This window comes from Oncorhynchus mykiss, chromosome 21 (assembly GCF_013265735.2).
Source record: "Oncorhynchus mykiss isolate Arlee chromosome 21, USDA_OmykA_1.1, whole genome shotgun sequence".
In the NCBI taxonomy this organism is placed as follows: Eukaryota; Metazoa; Chordata; class Actinopteri; order Salmoniformes; family Salmonidae; genus Oncorhynchus; species Oncorhynchus mykiss.
The window spans coordinates 19018608-19043147 of NC_048585.1; the positions used below are offsets into that span (position 1 = coordinate 19018608).

A 24540-nucleotide genomic window follows, 5' to 3' on the forward strand; every position below is an offset into this window, starting at 1 on the left:
GTGTGCGTGTGTGTGTGTGTGTGTGTGTGTGACTGCAGTAGCCCATGTGTTTACCCTGGGAGTCGATAGCTATTACCGCTAACCACTTAGCGGTGATAGCTAGCCGTCTGTCTCCTGCCCTGTACGTGATTGCAGGCCTCGAAGCCTCATTGCCATTATATTAAGACACCCTGCTTTCAAAAGACCCATAATATCCCTCTCTGTGGGCTCCTTTATTCGCTGTTACATTATACAGTATATAAGAGTCCCTTAATATTCTAGCTGTTTGCTAAATGTAACTGCATGGGAACAGATTGCTACTGTGCTGTGTCTTCCCCCCATTGACGTTTCCTGTTGTGCTGAAGAGGTTTAATTATGCAGTATGTGTAGCCTATGTGCTTCTGCAGCACACACATAGACACAGTGGCTGTGAACGAGCCGTTTGAGGTGATCTTACATTGTGAAGGAGAGAGAGAGAGAGAGAGAGAGAGAGAGAGAGAGAGAGAGAGAGAGAGAGATTGAAGAGTACATTTAAGTAGACACACTGACAGGGGAAACTGCAAGGCTAAGACATAATGCATACTGTGAGACAGCATGGTTATTTTTGGTGGACGCTACTGACTTAGTCATCATCTCTGAGGACAAGTTAGTAGTCCCTATGTCATTCCTAAGTCGTCCCTAAGTCCCTATGCCCCAGCCAGGTAGGTCTGCAGTAACAGACAGTAAGGAGATAGATCTGCCTGTTGCGCTGCCAGCTAACTCTACAGTATAGGACAGGTAGGTTTCCTTTAAAGCTGCTGCTGTCTGTTGCGCTGCCAACTAACTGCAGCGTAGGACAGCATGTGACTGGGCTAGGGTTGAATACTGGGAACCGGGTTACTGAGGTTTCCTGAGATTTCCTGCCCAAACTCCACTCTCTTTTCCCTGGATAAATAACTGCGAGGAAACGGTATATTATAATAAATAATTTCTATGACCAGCATGACATGAAATGGAACCATTAAATGATGTGCCATGTCTCAATCTAGCTTCTCTACAGCCTTCTCTCTGCTATCTGCATGATCAATCATCAACGCTCAGGGTGGGGACAGACAGCGCATCTCAGTACGGAGCGCAGTTTACAATGCCTGTTTCATCTCATCATGGTAACTTTTTATCTTGTGACAGATAGGCCTACATTTCCTGCAACATAGTCTATGCTACAGTAATATAAAGACTGAATGCGTGTCAAATTTACACATCTTCATCTGGCTTTCGGGGGTCACCTTATTTTCTTATTTGTAAAGATGATTTTTTTTCGTTGTAAAACAGCCTATCACTCGAATATCATTGCATTAAATCGGAGTGCATGTGAGCACTCTCTCGCAGTCTCTCTCTCTCTCTCCATCAATTCCATTCAAATTGCATCCAAAATAGATCATTCTGTTCAAGAATCTACTAGAAAATCTACGGCAAGATCTAAAAATGGTTGTCTAGCAATGATCAACAACCAATTTGACAGAGCTTGAAGAATGTTGAAAATAGTAATAGGTAAATATTGCACAATCCAGGTGTGGAAAGTTCTTAGAGACTTACCCAGAAAGACTCACAGCTGTAATCAGGCTCCTGAGTGACACAGTGATCTAAGACACTGCATCGCAGTGCAAGAGGCATCACTGCAGTACCTGGTTCAAATCCAGGCTGCATCACATCCGGCCATGATTGGGAGTCCCATAGGGTGGCCCAGCGTTGTCCGGGTTTGGCGAGGGTAGGCCGTCATTGTAAATAAGAATTTATTTAACTTTCCTAGTTAAATAAAGGTTAAATAAAAAATACAATCGCTGCCAAAGGTGCTTCTACAGAGTAGTGACTTAGGGGTGTGAATACTTATGTAAATCAGATATTTCTGTATTTCATTTTCAATACATGTTTTACATTTCAAAATATGTTTTCACTTTGTCATAATGGGGTATTGTGTGTAGATGGGTGTGAAAAAATATATATTAATAAATTTTGAATTCATGCTGTAACACAACATGTGGAATAGAGTTCAATCTTGGTTTCATCAGACCAGAGAATTTCTCATGGTCTGAGAGTCTTTAAGTGCCTTTGGTAAACTCCAAGCGGACTGTCATGTGCCTTTTACTGAGGAGTGGCTTCTGTCTGACCACTCTACCAAAAAGGCCTGATTGGTGGAGTGCTGCAGAGATGAGAGAACCTTCCAGAAGGACAACCATCTCCACAGAGGATCTCTGGAGCTCTGTCAGAGTGACCATCGTGTTCTTGGTGACCTCCCTGAGCAAGGCCCTTCTCCCCCAATTGGTCAGTTTGGCCGGGCAGCCAGCTCTAGGAAGATTATTGGTGGTTCCAAACTTCTTCCATTTAAGAATGATGGAGGCCACTGTGTTCTTGGGGACCTTCAATGCTGCAGAATTGTTTTGGTACCCTTCCCCAGACCTGTGCCTCGACCCAATCCTTTCTCTGAGCTCCACGGACAATTACTTTGACCTCATGGCTTGGTATTTATGCTCTGACATGCACTGTCAACTGTGGGACCTTATATAGACAGGTGTGTGCCTTTCCAAACCATGTCCAAACAATTGCATTTACCACAGGTGAACTACAATCAAGTTGTAGAAACATCTCAAGGATGGTCGGGTAGCCTAGTGGTTAGAGCATTCGACTAGTAACCGGAAGGTTGCAAGTTCAAACCCCCGAGCTGACAAGGTACAAATCTGTCGTTCTGCCCCTGAACACTGTTCCTAGGCCGTCATTGAAAATAAGAATTTGTTCTTAACTGACTCGCCTAGTTAAATAAAGGTCAAATAAAAAATAAAAAAAATAAATAAAAATGGTCAATGGAAACAGGATGCACCTGAGCTCAGTTTCGAGTCTCATAGCAAAGGGTCTGAATACTTCTGTAAATAATGTATCTGTTTTTTTGTTTCATATATTTGCAAACATTTCTAAAAACCTGTTTTCAATTGTAAACATGTTGTCAATGTAATACATTTTAAAATAAAAGCTGTAACGTAACAAAATGTGGACAAAGTCAAGGGGTGTGAGTACTTTCCGAATGCACTGTAGCTAGCTATATCTAAGGGCTTTGTTTTTCTGTTGTGCGAAATGTGCGGTAGCCTATACTGTATATCATAGGCTATGTATTGGATAACGCAAAAATCATTCAATTTGTTTGGTGCTTGGGTTCAGAAAATGTCTTTAATGTATGGCTTATCAGTGCAATCCGTTTTGTCATCAAACCCACTGGCTCCATGTCATCTACAAGACCCTGCTAGGTAAAGTCCCCCCTTATCTCAGCTCGCTGGTCACCATAGCATCTCCCACCTGTAGCACACGCTCCAGCAGGTATATCTCTCTAGTCACCACCAAAACCAATTATTTCTTTGGCCGCCTCTCCTTCCAGTTCTCTGCTGCCAATGACTGGAACGAACTACAAAAATCTCTGAAAATGGAAACACTTATCTCCCTCACTAGCTTTAAGCACCAACTGTCAAAGCAGCTCACAGATTACTGCACCTGTACATAGCCCACCTATAATTTAGCCCAAACAACTACCTCTTTCCCTACTGTATTTAATTAATTAATTGATTAATTTTGCTCCTTTGCACCCCATTATTTTTATTTCTACTTTGCACATTCTTCCACTGCAAATTTACCATTCCAGTGTTTTACTTGCTATATTGTATTTACTTTGCCACCATGGCCTTTTTTTGCCTTTACCTCCCTTATCTCACCTCATTTGCTCACATCGTATATAGACTTGTTTATACTGTATTATTGACTGTATGTTTGTTTTACTCCATGTGTAACGGTGTGTCGTTGTATGTGTCGAACTGCTTTGCTTTATCTTGGCCAGGTCACAATTGTAAATAAGAACTTGTTCTCAACTTGCCTACCTGGTTAAATAAAGGTGAAATAAAAAATGTAAAACAATCAGGCTCAGGTAGCATCAGGCTTGAATTTTCATGCTGATCAAAACTCTAATCAATTCCAGACATATTGATGTGCTTTATACGCTTCCAATTTTGTCAGGAAAAACAGGGTTATCCAGGAGAAAAGTGATTTATTCTTGGGATGGATCATTTGTAAAATACCAGAGAAATGTTCAGCCCCAGACTGGGCTCTTCTCCTTGTTCCATGTCTCTCTCGCACTCTTTCGGTCGCTCCTTCTCTCTATCTCTCGCTTTCTCTCCATGTCTCTCTCACACTCTCTTCTTGTTTCTTTTCTCTCTCCAGAAAATAGAGAGTGTGAGTGGCTCACAGTCATGTCTCATTACAGATCTGAGTGATTGGGCTAAATGCAGGAATCTCTGATTCCCCCAGCCCTCCTCTGATTAGTTTAGTTAGCACTTATCCGGAGCTGATCCCTGGAGAAATCTCATCTCAGAAGAAAGGAAGGAAGGAAGGCAGGCAGGCAGGCAGTCAGTCAGTCAGTCAATCAGTCAGTCAGTCAGTCAGTGTCTGTCTGTCTGTCTGTCTATGTCTGTGTGGAGTGACTCAGAGTGACTGTCCTTGTAGACTGACATGAAGAAGCTCCACACACACACCAGAGATGTATACAACGGCATGTAGGTTTCCTTCACCCATTAGAAGTCAATCACACAGCAAAATACAACCAAAAAAACAACCAACCAAACAGCCTAACTCTCACCAGGAGTGATTCAACCACAGTTACCATGACAACTCACCGCTGACTCACCACCTTTTTACTGGGAGTGTGGTAGAGGCACAGTTGCCAGGACAACCCGTGGTGTAGCCCACCATGGTATTGGTAGAGAGTAAAATGAGAAAGCTGGGCACTGTGCTGCGACGGCTTCTGAAAGGAGTTCTATGCCCTCGTTCTATGCCCTCGTTCTAAGGAGTTCTATGCCCTCGTTCTAAGGAGTTCTATGCCCTCTTCAAACATCTGATCACACACTGACAGAGCGGATATGGTACAGTTTGGGTTAATCTTGATCTCCAGATATCCTACAGTAATGAAACATCACTGAGTCCAGATCTCTTTTATTCACATCCAATAGCTGTGACGGTGCAGACAGCGGTGACGGGGGTAACTGCGGCCGATGGTAACGGAGGTGACTGTAGTTACGGAGATGACCATCGTTGTTCCTGTAATCACTTCATTATATACAGTACCAGTCAAATGTTTGGACACATCTACTCATTCCAGGGTTTTTCTTTATTTTTACTATTTCTCCATTGTAGAATAACAGTGAAGACATCACAACTATGCAATTACACATATGGAACTCTATGAAGCATTTATTTGGGCTGCAATTTCTGAGGCTGTTAACTGTAATTAACTTATCCTCTGCAGCAGAGGTAACTCTGGGTCTTCCTTTCCTGTGGTGGTACCAGTTTCATCATAGCGCTTGATGGTTTTTGTGACTGCACTTGTAGAAACTTTCAAAGTTCTTGACATTTTCTGTATTGACTGACCTTCATGTCTTAAAGTAATGATGGATTGTCGTTTCTCTTTGCTTTTTTGAGCTGTTCTTGCAATAATATGGACTTGATCTTTTACCAAACAGGACTATCTTCTGTATACCACCCCTACCTTGTCACAACACAACTGATTGGCCCAAAAGCATTAAGTCGTAAAGAAATTCCACAAATTAACAAGGCACACCTGTTAATTGAAATGCATTCCAGGTGACTACCTCATGAAACTGGTTGAGAGAATGCTAAGAGTGTGCAAAGCTGTCATCAAGGCAAAGGGTGTCATAGATTATGTCTTCACTATTATTCTACAATGTAGAAAATAGTAAAAATAAAGAACTCTTGAATAAGTAGGTGGTCTTTTGACCGGTAGTATATATTCAAAATCTACAGTAGTGCGGGTACTGACAACGGTGACGGAGGTGAATGTAGTATACAGAGGTTGTTGAACAGGTGGTCTGGGTGTGTCCTTACCGTTGAGGGGGCAGGCGTTGAAGAGGCCGATGTCCAGCGAGCAGGGCTTGCGGGTCACGGCGGTGGTGACGGACTCATACGGATTGTCCTCATCCTCCGGTAAGAACACGTCAAGGGAGGGCGATGGTACGATCTCCGCCGAGCGCTTCGAGTCCTGATATGGGGAGGGAGGGAGAGAAAGAGAGAGAGAGGGAGGAACATGGTGATAATGTTGTGGGTAGTTTCACGTGTGGAAACGACAGAATATTTGTTTGTATGTACATTGACAAGCACGGCCAATGTTCAATGTACAACCTTGAACATTGGATCAGCAGTGTTTGTATACTGCCCTTGGTACCATCAGATCACACAAACAACCCATCATCATAACTCATCCACCTCAAGGACACGGTTCCATTCAAACACTGTTCAGGCCTGCTCCCCTGCTGCATCTAGGGAGTTGATTGTACTGCAATTGATTTAATAAGCACAGGCACAACCAGATAGAGGAAATACACAGAAATACACAGAAATACACAGATTTAGCAACAAAAAAATAAGCTAATAGGCAAAACTGTGGCAGTATGTTTTATTCTTCTCTCTCTTTCTAACCCGGTGTAACCAGATGTTGACATAGTAGAAAGACTGGAGACCACATATCCCAGGGTCCCCCTCTACTACTGAGAGGAGATAACCATCACCCTCGCTGAGGCCTCGGCCCGTTACATGACATAGGGCAAAACCAGACAGCATGACGGCCTCAAGTGTGCTTTCTGAGAAAAATAGCATGTTGCTCCCTTCAAGTCAAAATAGAAGAAACCATAAGATCGTCCCTCCATTACTCCATTGCAACTGAGTCAAAATGGCTGATGTCCTGTGTGCAACCAGTTTCATGTTGTTCTATTCCTGTGACAGTATGAAAAGGTTGAGACCCAGCGGGTTGACAGAAAAACCCTTGGAACTAAATGTCCCTGTCTAAGTGGCATATGTACACCCATGCCAAAGGAAAACAACAGTGAGCAATAGAGTGCGCAGGAAAGGCAGACATTTCTCACCAGAGACGCATGGGCAATAGATGCCTGCGTTTCCCATAATGCACCACTCCATCATCATTACTGAGACGTCGCCCGGGTCACCCCACCATATTTGGTTGCCGTGGTACCGCCGTGGCGATGTCCATGACTCACCCCAGGTGTGTTAATTTCCCCTGAACCCTATCGACTCCCCGCTCCTCTCCGACCTCATTGTCTACTACATTACCCAGACACCACTGGGCCATCAATCACGCACTGAACGCATGCAGAGAAGATTAATCCTCGTCTTTGATTGAATGATCACTCCCTAGATAATCTGTCTCGTGTATACACACACACACACACACACACACACATTCACTACTCAATGTGTCGTATTACAGTAGCTAATATAAAAATTCAGTCTGTGTGCTCCTTTTCTCACACACCCATGTGTTGCACAGACACACAACCAAACACACGTGTTGCACAGACACACACAACCACGTGTTGCTCAGACACACAACCACACACACACACACACACACACCCACACCCATGTGTTGCACACATACACAAAAGACCAGCAGGTCCATTGAATTTGAGTCACGTTACTCTAGCCCATGTAAAGTACCAGCCAGTGATGTCACACGTGGTTTCAGACAGTAATAGTATGGTATGGGTTAACATTTCACGTCAATATGCTTACAGTCATCAGAAGTAATTACACTCCATAAAAAACTTGAGACAAAAACTGTGGCCCTGCGAATTGTGACCCTTATCAGTTACAGCCAACACCCTTTATACTGGGATTTCCTGATAGATGAAGAACCCAAGAGAGACTGTGTCCCAAATGGCATCCTATTACCGAAATAGGAGCCCTAATGCCCTGGTCAAAAGTAGTGCACTATAAAGGAAACGGGGTGCCAATTGGGACGCAGCCTTTCTCTGGAGCTATCATGGGTTCCCCTTCTGGGGCTTATTAGACAACTTGGGTTCTTTGTGCAACCCATCTCTGGGTGCAGTGGTCCGGAGGGAGAAGACAGGAATGCCTGTCTTTATCCTCCACATCAAACCATCTCTCTCTTTTCTCATTCTCTATCCTCTCTGACTTCCTAATGTACATCATGTTCCCTCCCTGTCACAATATCCCTTTCATCACTTTTCTCCCACTCTGTCTGTTCTTATTTCACGTTCTCTCTCTCTCTCTCTCTCTCTCTGTCTCGTTCTCTCTCTCTTTCTTTCGCTCTCGCTGAAACTTTTTTGCATAAATCTACAAACCAAATCTCATTCTCTGGCTTTTTATTCTCTCTCTTTTCCTCTTCATCCCTCAAGTTTACTCGCCTGCCTGTGTAAAGAACACACCAGCCTCTCCCTCCTCCTCTCCCTCTCTCCCGTCCACCCAGCCATCTCAGGGAGAGAGGCAGTGGAGGAACTCCAAACGTACTACGGAGAGAATAAAACAGACGAGAGCAACGCAGCTGTGAACCGAGAGAACCAGAGAAAGAGAGAGAAAAAGATGAAAGCCTAGTGGATACTCTCCAACTTACTTCAGAGTAACTACAACAGTTTTACTGAATCCCGAGGAAAGGAGGATGGAAAATGAGTTAGAGAAAAGGGCTGGTTCAGAGGAAGGAAGTATGCTACAAGTGGGTTTGAAGCAGGGATTTCCTCCCTCTCTTTTCGGTCTCCCTGTCTCTCTCTCAAACACAATTTTGATCTATTTGTTCTCCTATCTAAATAGGTAAAAGTTGTTCAACTCAAAGCGAGAGCCATTCTCTACTACCAGACACTTTAGTCCCCCAGTCCCCACCTCTCCAGACTCCCACTCAATCAGAAAGTGTGTAAAAGGCCGGCGCACCAGAGACGCCACACCACCATCTGCATAAAGTCAAGAGGTGCTAAGGCAGTTTGTGTTACCTGTTAATAGTTGATCCCACCTCCACTTCCTGGTGTAAGGGGTGAGAAGGTTGAGTAGGTTCACGCAATGAGCTCCATGTCCAAACAAGACGGTGTCTTAAACACACACTTCCTCTCTTTCCCTCTCTCCCCCCTCGCTCTCTCTTTATATGTGGAGAGATAGGACACAGAGGAACTTGTGTGTCTGCCACAGGAAGGGAACAGACAAAAAGAGTCCTCCTCCGGCCACTAATTAGCAGTCTCTTAGCAGTGTGTGTGTGTGTGTGTGTGCGTGTGTGTGTGTGTGTGTGTGTGTGTCAGGCCGGTAACCCAAATAGGAAATCTGTTGATATTACAGTCACGTCCCTGGAGCTACTATCCTGAAGGACATGTGACTCTGACCCGACTGACATCTCTCAGGTTGTGTTCTGTGTGTGTGCTTGCAGACTTACAGGTTCTCATCAAAAAGTTCATCTTATTTTTTAACTTCTTGACCAAAATAATACAACAATAAAGTGCAAAACAGAACAGCCCCTTTTTTCATTCAATCGCTCTTCCTCCCTCCCTCATTCCACATATCCCACTCCTCCTGGTTTTCGTCCCCTTAGCACTGTGCAAACAGTCTCTCCCTCTCTCTCTCTCTAACCCACTCCTCTTTCCCTCGCTCCCCTATCCCTGCCTAACAGACAGACCAAGCAGTTTAGACTGCAGCAGAAATGAAGGACGCTGTAATTTACTGGCATTTCCTCATATTTGATTAGAGGAGGGGGTCGGGGGTCAAGAACCATCGTAGAGGAACGGGGCATGAGAGGACAATAGTCCCTCTGAGACCATCCCACAACACAACACTCCTGACCTCACGCCGGGGGGAACAAGAGCGAGAGGGGGGAGAGATAGAGGGGGAGGGGGGGTGAGCGAGAGTGAGATGGCTAGCCTCTAAGAATGGTATTTTACTCAGTGGACAGCTAATCCTAGAGAAATCAGTTACCTCAGCATTAGCTTACTGAGCTCACCCCGGAGAAATCCTCTCCTTTCAGGAAATTACTCCACCTCCCCAACATGGTCTCCCTGAGTAGAGCCGGTGCCAGTTTCCCTGAGTACCATTACTAACCCCATGGACTTGAGAAAACTGCTAGAGCAGGTCCCTCAAGGTACACTGCCATGGGGAGTGCTCCATATCACTCAGGTGTATGGTCATTTTGTTAGATAGTAAGGGCTTATTCAGGTCTGAGTATGGATGAAGAATCAAGACTGTTGATCTATTGGGATTTTATTTGATTTCCATTACTTCAGTGCAAAACTTATGATGATGGTCATGGTGATGACAACGACGATGACAATGGTGAATACGATAAGGATAAGTTATCCTAATTATCATTTAATTATCTGTTCCACCGTAGCTCTACCCAGGATAGAACTGCCTGATTTGGACACAGTGATGACATCGGCATTCATTACTCCTGGAACATACTGTACACACCTTCTCTTCATTAACAAGGCGTAACTATAGCAACCAGTTGAGTCATCTGAGCACGGAACATCTGCAGTCTCCAGAGTAGAACATCAAGGACAGCCTCTTCATCAGAACCTCAGGCAGGTGCTCCAACCAACTGATACACTTTTCTAGTGAGCCTTTCCTTTGTGTCTTGAGAAAGGCCTTGCAGCCGAAATCTTGATATTACAGTTTGAGATGTACTGAAATCTTCAAGAGATACAGAAAATGGACCCGAGAAAATGTTTACCACTGATCAACGAGCACATTAGGTTCTACTCACTAATCTGAAATCTGCTAGTGGATTGATTGACACAGTGTACATGACATCCTTTGTTCTCATGACTCAGAAAAGACAACACAAACAGATCTGGGACCAGGCTAGTGTCCTTTCTCACATCTACTGATAGTGTAGGTCTCTAACTTGTTCTTCAGTCCTCGTTTAGCTAGTGTAGGTCTCGAACTTGTTCTTCAGTCCTTGTTTAGCTAGTGTAGGTCTCTGACTTGTTTTTCAGGCCTCGTTTAGCTAGTGTAGGTCTCTGACTTGTTTTTCAGGCCTCGTTTAGCTAGTGTAGGTCTCTGACTTGTTTTTCAGGCCTTGTTTAGCTAGTGTAGGTCTCTAACTTGTTTTTCAGGCCTCATTTAGCTAGTGTAGGTCTCTGACTTGTTTTTCAGGCCTCGTTTAGCTAGTGTAGGTCTCTAACTTGTTTTTCAGGCCTCATTTAGCTAGTGTAGGTCACTGATTTATTCTTCAGCCCTCCGATGACAGCAAGCACCAGTATCCAGCGGCTATTCATATAATCATGTGATGCAGATTATATACTGCAGAAATGCCCCTTTCCAAGGAGATGATTTCTGCCTCCACAGCAACTTCCTTATCACTTGTCAGGAACAGAGCTGAATCATAAAATATGACGAATTGTATATTAGCTGGTTATGAAGGCCTGGGGTGACTCAGTCAGTATGACTCTCTAGGAGGGACCATAAAGTATATATGACGCAGTGGGGACCCTTAGTATGTGTGGTAGGGGCCTCCCTCTCTCTGTGGAGAGGAAGAGGATTAATGACCTTTGTAGAGTGGCTGTATGGTTCAACTATTATATCATACCAGAGAGAGATGGAAATGGAGAGAGAGATGGAGAGAGAGAGGCAGAGAGAGACAGAGAGAGAGATGGAGAGAGAGAGGCAGAGAGAGACAGAGAGAGAGATGGAGAGAGAGAGGCAGGGAGAGACGGAGAGAGATGGAGAGAGAGAGGCAGGGAGAGACAGAGAGATAGGTAGACAGGGATGCCTAGGAGAGGAGAGATGGGTTAGAGAAAAGAGAAAGTTCCCAAACATGCCACTTTCACTGCTGTACCCCAAAACCACAACATTTAAATAGGTATAATTTAAAGGAGAGATGACATTGAGCATAATAAACTACAACGCTCTTGAATATTGCCTTGAACCTAAGTGGACTTCTTGTACGATGGCTTGGGCCTTTGAATAAGTGCACTAAAGAAGACTACATATGCATAATATGTTTATGTTCTCCTATCACAGCCATTTAACTTACCTATGTTGTATGTATGGGGACAAAAGAAGGGGGGGGGGGGGGGGTATTATTATTTCACACAGAGTGAGGCCATATCATTTATCATGTGATTTGTTAAGCCAAATTTGACATCTGAACTAATTTAGGCCTAAACAAAGGGGGAGAGTAATTATGCAACAGCTATATTTTAGTTATTTAAGTTTTATTCATTTGTAATATATATATATATATATATATCAAATTTACTTTTCACTTTGTTATGGAGTATTTTGTGTAGATCAATGACAAAAAAATTACAATTAAATCTATTTCAATCCCACTTTGTAACGCAACAAAATGGAGGTGTCGACTTTCTAGGCACTGTACGGTATGTAGAAGGATATCCTGGAAATGGTGAAGTGAGCTGCACATTTAAACTTAGTGTACTTATCTGGAGTCAATTGCATATTACTGATGAACATAAGTTGCAAAGTAGAACCCACATAGGCAAATACTGTATTACGTTGTCTAATAGCATCATAGCCAACATTAGCAACGCCAGTCGAGACCGAACCTTAGCAGTAGACAGTGAGTTGTGAGAAAATGCTGACTTGACTAGAAGGATTAGCCCGTGGGAACCAATCTCATGCTAACTGTATTAGCTAATGTATGAATATTTAACATTGAAATGCCAGGGAAGATGAATAGTGTTGCACATAAACATTAGCGACGGTAACACAATCATAATCCATTCGACCAACACAGTTAGTTTATGAGAGAGTAATGACACACACATGGTTAAGCATGCATACACACACACACAAACAAACGTGTGCTCATATGCACACACAAACACACAACCACCTGCGTGGACACACACACACACACACACACACACACACACACACTGCATCAACCATAAATACGAGCTGAAGAAGCATAATCACATATTTCTGATGAAAAGTCATCAGAGCGCTCAACAAAACAGTGTACTGTCTACACTCGGTTAGTTGTTTTTATCAAATAGATTACATGAAATCGTTTTTTAACAATAGCTAAAGTTTTGAGGCCGACCCCGTCAATCTCTCCTCCACTTTGAGCCATGAGAGATTGACATGCATATCATTAATGTCAGCTCCCTGTGTACTTTTAAGGTCCAGCCGTGCTGCCCTGTTAAGAGCCAATTGTCCCTCCTTGTGGCACCTGACCACACGACTGAACAGTAGTCCAGGTCGACCAGACTAGGGCCTGTAGGACCTATCTTGTTGATAGTGTTGTTAAGAAAGTAGAGCAGCACTTTATTTTACAGACAGACCTCTCCCCATCTTAGCCCCTGTTATATCAATATGTCAATAAGTCTTGATCCGTCCCAATCCAACGGACAGATGCTAAGCTCAACTCCATGGCCCATGGGAGCAAGGCGTAGGAGATCGGGGAGGCATTCTGGCCACACATCTATCCGAGAAGATCGGATTCAGCTAGCAAACAGCTTTGCCCCGTTTGAGACGGACCTACCAGCCCCGGGAGTCAGTATGGATCCTCGGTGTATACCAACAGCCCCCCACGGCCACCACAGTTCAGCAGGTCGTTTCCCCATCGGATTCCATCACGACCACCATCATTGTAGGCAGCTCGATGGTGAGAGATTTTGGCCTGCCTACGGTCTGTTCCCAATCAAGGTCCACTGTTACCCAGGAGCCCATGTCCATGACAACAACTCTCTCCTGCCCAGAGTTCTGGCTTACTACTCCAATATTGACACCATCGTCACTCAGGTAGGTTTTAACTACCTTCGTTTTAAGAAATCTGAGGAACTGAGGGAGGACTACAAACAATGTTTAAGACCCGCTAGCACAGGGAAGATAATAATCATCTCTGGCACCCTCCCGTGCTACCGATGTTCCAGCTGACTCTTTGCCCTGAATAAGTACCTGAAGAACCAGGAATGTCTCCTTTTGTGACAAATTTGTTTTGCTGTGGGAGCAACCAGCACTTTTTAAAAGAGACGGGATTCACCCTAACCACAGGGGTTCCAGGATTATTTCCAGCAACATCAAACTGTTTTAGAGACTGAAATATAGGGCTTGGTATTGCTCCAGTCCCAGCAACATCGCAAACTGTTATAGAGACTGACAGGCATTGTCTGGTAGTGATCCAGTCCCTGCAACATCAAACTGTTATAGAGACTGACAGACAGGGCCTGGTATTGCTCCAGTCCCAGCAACATCAAACTGTTATAGAGACTGACAGACAGTGTCTGGTAGTGATCCAGTCCCAGCAACATCAAACTGTTATAGAGACTGACAGACAGGGTCTGGTACTGATCCAGTCCTCCCTGTCAGAATAAGCAACAGAGGAATTGGAAACCATATCAACTCCTACAGAAATGTCTGGTCCTTTGTTTTTATTTTTTTATTTAACCAGGCAAGTCAGTTAAGAACAAATTCTTATTTACAATTACGGCCTACCGGGGAACAGTGGGTTAACTGCCTTGTTCAGGGGCAGAACGACAGATTTTTACCTTCTCAGCTCGCTCGGGGATTCGATCCAGCAACCTTTCAGTTGGCTGGTCCAACGCACTAACCACCTTCCGCCCCAAGCTGTTCCTGCGTGTGTCCCTTCACAGTCCCCGCTGTTCCATTAGGTGTAGTTTTACCTGATTTTTAAATCTGATTCTACTGCTTGCATCAGTTACCTGTATAGGCCACCAAAGTACTGCCCAACTTGCTTTACTGATTCCTCTGAACTATTCTCGATTGTCCTTGAGAACTATGATAAAATCATTGTGTTGGGCGATTTTAATATTCATGTTGACAAAGAGACTGACGCCAAGGCCATCGAACGTATTCATCTTTTGAACTCTATGGACTTTATCTAACATGTTACCAGGCTCACCCATAACCGCGACCACACTCTGGACCTGGTTATTACCAAGGGGCTTTCTATTGACATATCCTCGATTATTGATGTTGCTTTATCTGATCACCACTCCATATTTTTTACTACCTTGTTGCCCATAGCGCAGTGTAATACTGAACACATTATTAAGAAGTACTATCTCACCTCTGACATTGATACAGATGTTATTGAGTGTATGAACAACACTCCACCACCTATTCTGCCTTCTTCTTGAGATGATTTATCTGATAACTTTAATAGCAAATTAAAAGGCAACCATTGATGCCATAGCTCCAGTAAAGTTGAAAAAGGCCTCATCCAAACTGAGATGAGGGAGGAAACAAATACATTTAATTGAGCGGAAGTGGAGAAAGTCAAAGTTGCAGGTCCTTTATGATATTCTGAGAGAGCATCTCGGCATTTATAACAAAGCAATTAGAAATGCCAGACGGGCTCATTTTTCTAACTTGATCTCTATTAATCTGAATAATTAGACAGTGCTCTTCCTGACCATTGATGGCCTGACAAATCCTACCCTCGCAAACCTATGTGACCCTTCCTCTACATCTAAATGTGATGAGTTTGTGGCCTATTTCAGAGACAAGATAAACATTAGGCTGGGTATCAGTCAACCAAGACCTGTTTGATGAGCCTACCACGCAAAGGCATTATGGATGTATTTTTCCTGGTTGACACAGACATGCTCAGGAAAGTGATATCACAACTTAAGCCTTCTACCTGCCTTCTCGATCCTATCCCCACCACCTTCTGCAAAACAGTTTTTAATTGCATATGTGAAGAAGTGAAAGCAATTGTTAATCACTTCACAGGCACCTTCCCCACTGCACTAATAACTGCTATGGTGAAACCCCTTCTGAAGAAAAGTCATCTAGATTCTTCAGCTCTCTGCAATTTTCAACCAATCTCCAACCTTCCATTCTTAAGTAAAATTCTTGAGAAATGGGTCTTCAACCAGCAAATTTCTTTGGCATTAAAAAAATAATAATCCAATGTGGTATTCGGGCGCACCACAGCACAGAGACAGCCTTAGTTAAAGAGGTAAATTATCTTAAAGCCAACACAGATGCCAAACTGCTCTCTGTCCTTTAAGACCTATTTAACCAGTCAAGAGTTGTGGCGTTCCATAACGTTTGATTTTGGGTTTGGTACTGTTCAGTTTATATATGTTACCCCTTGGCAGCATTGTCAGAAAGCACAGCATTGATTTTCACTGCTACGCAGACACAACTTTGTGTTTCTGTGTTACCAGAGGATTTTACCTTTACGGATCATTTATTGTATTAGTGATTTAAATACTTGGGTGGCTCACCACTTCCTCCAACTAAATCAAGACAAGAACAAGGTACTTATTGTTTGGCGCCAAAGCACAGAGAGAAAATCTGGGGGCACATTTTAGGGCCAGACAGATAAAACACCAGGTTAAAAACGAGGTGTTATTTTAGATTCTAAACTCAATTTTGAATCAAACATTCTGAATGTGACCAATATATTTTTACCACTTGAGGAACATTGCCAAGGTGTTGCCGTTTCTCTCTAAGGCTGATACAGAGAGACTCATCCATGCTTTTATTACAAGCAGGCTTGACTCCTGTAATGCTCTTCTGTCTGGTGAGTTTTATAATTAATTATCTATTGGTTTGTAAATCAATCTACGATTGTGCACCTCAATATATGTCAGACATGATTTTAATGTATGTACCCAGTAGGTCCCTCAGGTCCTTTGTTACTGACCTTTTAACTATCCCATAGAGGCATGGAGAGGAAGCTTTTTAACTAACCCATAGAGGCATGGAGAGGAAGCTTTTTAACTATCCCAAAGCCCAGGACCAAGAGGCATGGAGAGGAAGCTTTTTAACTATCCCAAAGCCTCGGACCAAGAGGCATGGAGAGGAAGCTTTTTAACTATCCCAAAGCCTCGGACCAAGAGGCATGGAGAAACAGCCTTTTAACTATCCCATAGAGGCATGGAGAGGAAGCTTTTTAACTATCCCATAGAGGCATGGAGAGGAAGCTTTTTAACTATCCCAAAGCCCAGGACCAAGAGGCATGGAGAGGAAGCTTTTTAACTATCCCAAAGCCTCGGACCAAGAGGCATGGAGAGGAAGCTTTTTAACTATCCCAAAGCCTCGGACCAAGAGGCATGGAGAGACAGCCTTTTAACTATCCCATAGAGGCATGGAGAGGAAGCTTTTTAACTATCCCATAGAGGCATGGAGAGGAAGCTTTTTAACTATCCCAAAGCCCAGGACCAAGAGGCATGGAGAGGAAGCTTTTTAACTATCCCAAAGCCTCGGACCAAGAGGCATGGAGAGGCAGCCTTTTAACTATCCCATAGAGGTATGGAGAGGAAGCTTTTTAACTATCCCATAGAGGCATGGAGAGGAAGCTTTTTAACTATCCCATAGAGGCATGGAGAGGAAGCTTTTTAACTATCCCATAGAGGCATGGAGAGGCAGCCTTTTAACTATCCCATAGAGGCATGGAGAGGAAGCTTTTTAACTATCCCATAGAGGCATGGAGAGGAAGCTTTTTAACTATCCCATAGAGGCATGGAGAGGAAGCTTTTTAACTATCCCATAGAGGCATGGAGAGGAAGCTTTTTAACTATCCCATAGAGGCATGGAGAGGAAGCTTTTTAACTATCCCAAAGCCTCGGACCAAGAGGCATGGAGAGGAAGCTTTTTAACTATCCCAAAGCCTAGGACCAAGAGGCATGGAGAGGCAGCCTTTTAACTATCCCATAGAGGCATGGAGAGGAAGCTTTTTAACTATCCCAAAGCCTCGGACCAAGAGGCATAGAAAGGCAGTTACTATGCCCCCAGCCTCTGGAATAGTCTGCCAGAGAACCTGAGGAGGGTCGAAACTGGACATATTTAAAAGAGATCTTAAAACACCTTTTTAGCTTTGCTTTTCCTTAGGGTGCTTTTTAGTCATTCAGTTTAATTTGATATTTTATCCTCTTATGTTTGTTGTAATGTAAATATATTTTTATCTTCATAGTTTTTTCCTGTGAAGCACATTGTGTTGCATTCCATGTCTGAAAGCTTGATTTGATACTTAATGCATTCCCTGTCTGAAAGCTTGATTTGATACTTAATGCATTCCCTGTCTGAAAGCTTGATTTGATACTTAATGCATTCCGTCTGAAAGCTTTATTTGATACTTAATGCATTCCCTGTCTGAAAGCTTGATTTGATACTTAATGCATTCCCTGTCTGAAAGCTTTATTTGATACTTAATGCATTCCCTGTCTGAAAGCTTGATTTGATACTTAATGCATTCCCTGTCTGAAAGCTTTATTTGATACTTAATGCATTCCCTGTCTGAAAGCTTGATTTGATACTTAATGCATTCCCTGCCTGAAAGCTTTATTTGATACTTAATGCATTCCCTGTCTGAAAGCTTGATTTGATACTTAATGCATTCCCTGTCTGAAAGCTTGATTTGATACTTAATGCATTCCCTGTCTGAAAGCTTTATTTGATACTTAATGCATTCCCTGTCTGAAAGCTTGATTTGATACTTAATGCATTCCCTGTCTGAAAGCTTTATTTGATACTTAATGCATTCCCTGTCTGAAAGCTTGGTTTGATACTTAATGCATTCCCTGCCTGAAAGCTTGATTTGATACTTAATGCATTCCCTGTCTGAAAGCTTTATTTGATACTTAATGCATTCCCTGTCTGAAAGCTTGGTTTGATACTTAATGCATTCCCTGTCTGAAAGCTTGGTTTGATACTTAATGCATTCCCCATAAATATTAGCCATGAGAAACGAATGTAATTACACACAAACACAGGCACACTTATCTCCACTTATCTTACATTTTTTACATTTGAGTCATTCAGCAGACGCTCTCATCCAGAGAGACTTACAGTAGTGAGTGCATACCATGGGAATCGAACCCAGAACCCTGGCATTGAAGGCGCCATGCTCTACCAACTGAGCAACATGGGACACCGATACCTCCTGAACAGCCTTCCTTCAACTGCATTTCCATTACTTTTACATTGTAACGTTAGTCACTTAGCAGATACGCTTATCCAGAGCAACTTACAGGAGCAATTAGGGTTAAGTGCCTTGCTCAAGGGCACATCGGCAGATGTTTCCCCTAGTTGGGGTTTCGAACCAGCACATTGGAACACTCCAAACAGTGTGTTCTATGGAATAAACCATCACACAAGACATCCAGGGGGTGTTTCTCAATGATCAATTTAAATAACAATAGTCACATATGAAAAATATTCAAGTGTATTGAAGTCTGTATAAGAACAAAGTGCAAAGTTATATTTCATCAAAACAATTTGATCTTGGTTATGACTGATATGAAACTCAAACATCTGACCCCACCGCTTCCTCATCCTCTGTTCCCCAAGACTCTCTCTCTTATCAGACCTCCAGAACCTCTGTTCTGTTCTTTTCCCCTCGAGGACACAGTTATCTGCAACCCTGAGGGCAACGCACAAACACACACACACACACTCCCAGCGGTTCTAAGAATCCCAAGGGTAGTGCCTGACAATGTCAGCAGAATGTTCTAGCGAGATGAGGAGAGGATGGCTGGGCGTGACAAGGTCACTACAGCTTACTATGACTGCAGCATTGGTCACTACAGCTTACTATGACTGCAGCATTGGTCACTACAGCTTACTATGACTGCAGCATTGGACACTACAGCTTACTATGACTGCAGCATTGGTCACTACAGCTTACTATGACTGCAGCATTGGACACTACAGCTTACTATGACTGCAGCATTGGACACTACAGCTTACTATGACTGCAGCATTGGACACTACAGCTTACTATGACTGCAGCATTGGACACTACAGCTTACTATGACTGCAGCATTGGACACTACAGCTTACTATGACTGCAGCATTGGACACTACAGCTTACTATGACTGCAGCATTGGTCACTACAGCTTACTATGACTGCAGCATTGGACACTACAGCTTACTATGACTGCAGCATTGGACACTACAGCTTACTATGACTGCAGCAGTGGTCACTACAGCTTACTATGACTGCAGCATTGGTCACTACAGCTTACTATGACTGCAGCATTGGTCACTACAGCTTACTATGACTGCAGCATTGGACACTACAGCTTACTATGACTGCAGCATTGGTCACTACAGCTTACTATGACTGCAGCATTGGACACTACAGCTTACTATGACTGCAGCATTGGACACTACAGCTTACTATGACTGCAGCATTGGACACTACAGCTTACTATGACTGCAGCATTGGACACTACAGCTTACTATGACTGCAGCATTGGTCACTACAGCTTACTATGACTGCAGCATTGGTCACTACAGCTTACTATGACTGCAGCATTGGTCACTACAGCTTACTATGACTGCAGCATTGGTCACTACAGCTTACTATGACTGCAGCATTGGACACTACAGCTTACTATGACTGCAGCATTGGTCACTACAGCTTACTATGACTGCAGCATTGGACACTACAGCTTACTATGACTGCAGCATTGGACACTACAGCTTACTATGACTGCAGCATTGGTCACTACAGCTTACTATGACTGCAGTATTGGTCACTACAGCTTACTATGACTGCAGCATTGGTCACTACAGCTTACTATGACTGCAGCATTGGTCACTACAGCTTACTATGACTGCAGCATTGGTCACTACAGCTTACTATGAATGCAGGATTGGTCACTACAGCTTACTATGACTGCAGTATTGGTCACTACAGCTTACTATGACTGCAGCATTGGTCACTACAGCTTACTATGACTGCAGCATTGGACACTACAGCTTACTATGACTGCAGCATTGGTCACTACAGCTTACTATGACTGCAGTATTGGTCACTACAGCTTACTATGACTGCAGCATTGGTCACTACAGCTTACTATGACTGCAGCATTGGTCACTACAGCTTACTATGACTGCAGCATTGGTCACTACAGCTTACTATGACTGCAGCATTGGTCACTACAGCTTACTATGACTGCAGCATTGGTCACTACAGCTTACTATGACTGCAGCATTGGACACTACAGCTTACTATGACTGCAGCATTGGACACTACAGCTTACTATGACTGCAGCATTGGTCACTACAGCTTACTATGACTGCAGCATTGGACACTACAGCTTACTATGACTGCAGCATTGGTCACTACAGCTTACTATGAATGCAGCATTGGTCACTACAGCTTACTATGACTGCAGCATTGGACACTACAGCTTACTATGACTGCAGCATTGGACACTACAGCTTACTATGACTGCAGCATTGGACACTAAAGCTTACTATGACTGCAGCATTGGTCACTACAGCTTACTATGACTGCAGCATTGGACACAAACCCTTCCAGCTCCATTCATTTACTCTGGATTCTCCCAACCTGCACTGTATTTTGTTGTTGTTGAATTGAACCTTTATTTAACTAGGCAAGTCAGTTAAGAACAAATTCTTAATTACAATGACGGCCTGCACCGGTCCAACCCGGACAACGCCGAACCAATGGTGCGCAGCCCTATGGGACTCCCAATCACGGCCGGTTGTGATACAGCCTGGATTTGAACTAGGGTGTCTGTAGTGACGCCTCTAGCACTGAGATGCAGTGCCTTAGACCGCTGCACCACTCGGGAGCACTAGGCCCAATTTGCGTGCGTACAGCCGTGCAGCGTGCAGCCATGCATTCCTGTGCGTATGTGTGTGGGTGTGTGTTTCCGTATGCGTGTGTGTCTGATATTGCGCAGTGCTCTGACGCACCTGACCTGATCTGGTACAGATTTGTCAATGGTTGTGGTGGGCGGATATCCCACGCCTGCTACTTTATGAATTTCTGTGTTGCCTAGCAACCGTGTGAAACCTTTGCCTTCCCTCTCTCCCACCATCTCTCTCCATCGTTCTCTCTGCAGGGGCTCCACAGTGAAAAAGTTCATACCTTTTTTCCTCTAAGCCGCACTTTCAGCTGAAGGAACCCCGCACCGCTTTACCAAACACACCACCTAAAATGGTCCTTGGTTGTCATGGCATCAGTCTGCGTTCACATGGAGAGGACAGAGGGTCCACGTCTGTGTGAGAAGAGAGATGGAACCCCCTCCGCTCAAACACACATATGCAAGACATGCGACAGAGAATGACACGTTTTTCCACCTTCTCAATGCCCATATATAGGAACTGTGGCAATGAAAGACATTTGATGATGACTTGGGGTTGCTCCTGTGGCTGGCTGGCTGGCTGGCTCTCTCTCTCTCACACACACACACACACACACACACACACACACACACACACACACACACACAGACACACACACACAGAGCAGCCTTTTACAGTCACCCTCTGCAGCATACATCAGAGTACAGTCCGTCTCTCTGACTGACAGCTTGAGTGACAGCTGAGACCTCGCTACCACGGCGATCGATACAGCGATTAACACACTTCTGTCAGACAGTGAGAAAGAGATGTGGGCTGATGTAGGGAAGGAGAGAGAGAGATGGGGGGTGATGTAGGGAAGGAGAGAGAGAGATGTGGGCTGATGTAGGGAAGGAGAGAGAGAGATGGGGGGTGATGTAGGGAAGGAGAGAGAGAGATGTGGGCTGATGTAGGGAAGGAGAGAGAGAGATGGGGGTGATGTAGGGAAGGAGAGAGAGATGGGGGTGATGTAGGGAAGGAGAGAGAGAGATGGGGGGTGATGTAAGGAAGAAGAGAGAGAGATGTGGGCTGATGTAGGGAAGGAGAGAGAGAGAGATGTGGGCTGATGTAGGGAAGGAGAGAGAGAGATGGGGGTGATGTAGGGAAGGAGAGAGAGAGATGGGGTGATGTAGGGAAAGAGAGAGAGATGGGGGCTGATGTAGGGAAGGAGAGAGAGAGATGTGGGCTGATGTAGGGAAGGAGAGAGAGAGATGGGGGTGATGTAGGGAAGGAGAGAGAGATGGGGGCTGATGTAGGGAAGGAGAGAGAGATGGGGGCTGATGTAGGGAAGGAGAGAGAGAGATGGGGGGTGATGTAGGGAAGGAGAGAGAGAGATGGGGGGTGAGGCCAAGGGGAAAGAAAGTTGTGGAGAAAAAGCGAAGAAGTGAAACCGAGTGGAAAGTGAGAGAGAGACATTTCACCACTTAAAAATAGGAAGTGAACAGAGCCCAGTGGGACTGCCATCACTCTGACAATCTGACAAACCGGACGGATGAGAGGAGGAAGGAGAGAAGGACAGATGGAGAGAAGGAGGAGAGAAAAAAGGAGGGAGACTGAGGAGGTGTGGAGTATGTCTGCTTTGGTGGTGGACATTGGTGCAGAAAATGCGTTCTTACTTTCAATTTAACCTCTAAAATTAAACAATACAGATGGATATTTTGTGAAGATTGTGTTGAGTAATTGATTGGTTGAACAAACACTCTGAAAGTTCCAGGACTAGTTGAAGCATCCTGTTATAGGAGGGAGCTGATTGCCTTGGGGACAGGGAGAGCAGGTGTGGGGAGAATTTTGGGCTAGTTGAAACCAAAATGAGGCTAGTTGAGAACAAAATGTACACACACACACAAAATCCCAAAAGTGGACCCTGCTAATCGGTCAGGGACTCCATCCCAAGCCCATCATCTCCCACCACACAGAGACCCAGGTGTTGACAGATAGTTAACTCTAGCCAGGCTGTGGGCCAGACACAGGAGGGAAGAGGGGGCAGAGAGGGAGGACAGAGGGGGGAGGACAGAGGGGGAGACAGGAGGGGAAAGGGGGGGGGGGCAGGAGAGGGAGGGGAAGGGGGGCAGGAGGGGGAGAGGGAGGGGAAAGGGGGGGGGCATGAGGGGGAGAGGGAGAGGGAAAAGGGGGAGACAGGAGGGGAGAGGGAAAACGGGGAGACGGGAGGGGAGAGAGAAAAAGCGGGAGAGGAGGGGGAGAAAGGGAGGGGAAAAGAGGGAGACAGGAGGGGGAGAGAGGGAGGGGAAAAGAGGGAGACAGGAGGGGGAGAGAGGGAGGGGAAAAGAGGGAGACAGGAGGGGGAGAGAGGGAGGGGAAAAGAGGGAGACAGGAGGGGGAGAGAGGGAGGGGAAATAGGGAGACAGGAGGGGAGAGAGGGAGACAGGAGGGGGAGAGAGGGAGGGGAAAAGAGGGAGACAGGAGGGGGAGAGAGGGAGGGGAAAAGAGGGAGACAGGAGGGGGAGAGAGGGAGGGGAAAAGAGGGAGACAAGAGGGGAGAGAGGGAGACAGGAGGGGGAGAGAGGGAGGGGAAAAGAGGGTTTACAGGAGGGGGAGAGAGGGAGGGGAAAAGAGGGAGACAGGAGGGGGAGAGAGGGAGGGGAAAAGAGGGAGACAGGAGGGGAGAGAGTGAGACAGGAGGGGAGAGAGGGAGACAGGAGGGGAGAGAGGGAGGGGAAAAGAGGGAGACAGGAGGGGAGAGAGGGAGGGGAAAAGAGGGAGACAGGAGGGGGGAGGGGGAGGGGAAAAGAGGGAGACAGGAGGGGGGGAGAGGGAGGGGAAAAGAGGGAGACAGGAGGGGGGGAGAGGGAGGGGAAAAGAGGGAGACAGGAGGGGGAGAGAGGGAGGGGAAAAGAGGGAGACAGGAGGGGAGAGAGGGAGGGGAAAAGAGGGAGACGGGAGGGGGAGAGAGGGAGGGAAAAGAGCTGGCAGAATGGATACTGATGCTCTTCCCCGTTGTGGAGACAACAAGAAAGAGAAAAATGAAGGGAGAGAGAAAGAGAGAGAGAGAGAAACTAAATGAAGAGAGAAAAAGACAATCAGAAAGATGGTAAGAAAGATAGATAGTCAGAAAGATATTCAGAAAGATAGTAAGAACTATACAGTTGAAGTCGGAAGTGTATATACACTTAGGTAGGAGTCATTAA

The 24540-nt window shown here is 44.8% G+C and overlaps 1 protein-coding gene across 6 annotated transcripts in view; it reads right to left on the reverse strand.

The window, feature by feature from the left end:
• Positions 1 to 24540, reverse strand: part of LOC110501015 (ankyrin repeat and sterile alpha motif domain-containing protein 1B) — a 308010-nt gene that overhangs the window by 155065 nt on the left and 128405 nt on the right. For all 6 annotated transcript variants that reach the window (XR_005038543.1, XM_036957167.1, XM_036957166.1 and 3 more), the window contains one exon: positions 5893 to 6046. Coding sequence is in view for 5 of the 6 variants with exons in the window: in XM_036957167.1 (XP_036813062.1) it covers positions 5893 to 6046 (154 nt within the window). In the remaining variant the exon portion in view is untranslated. The remainder of the gene's footprint in view (positions 1 to 5892; positions 6047 to 24540) is intronic.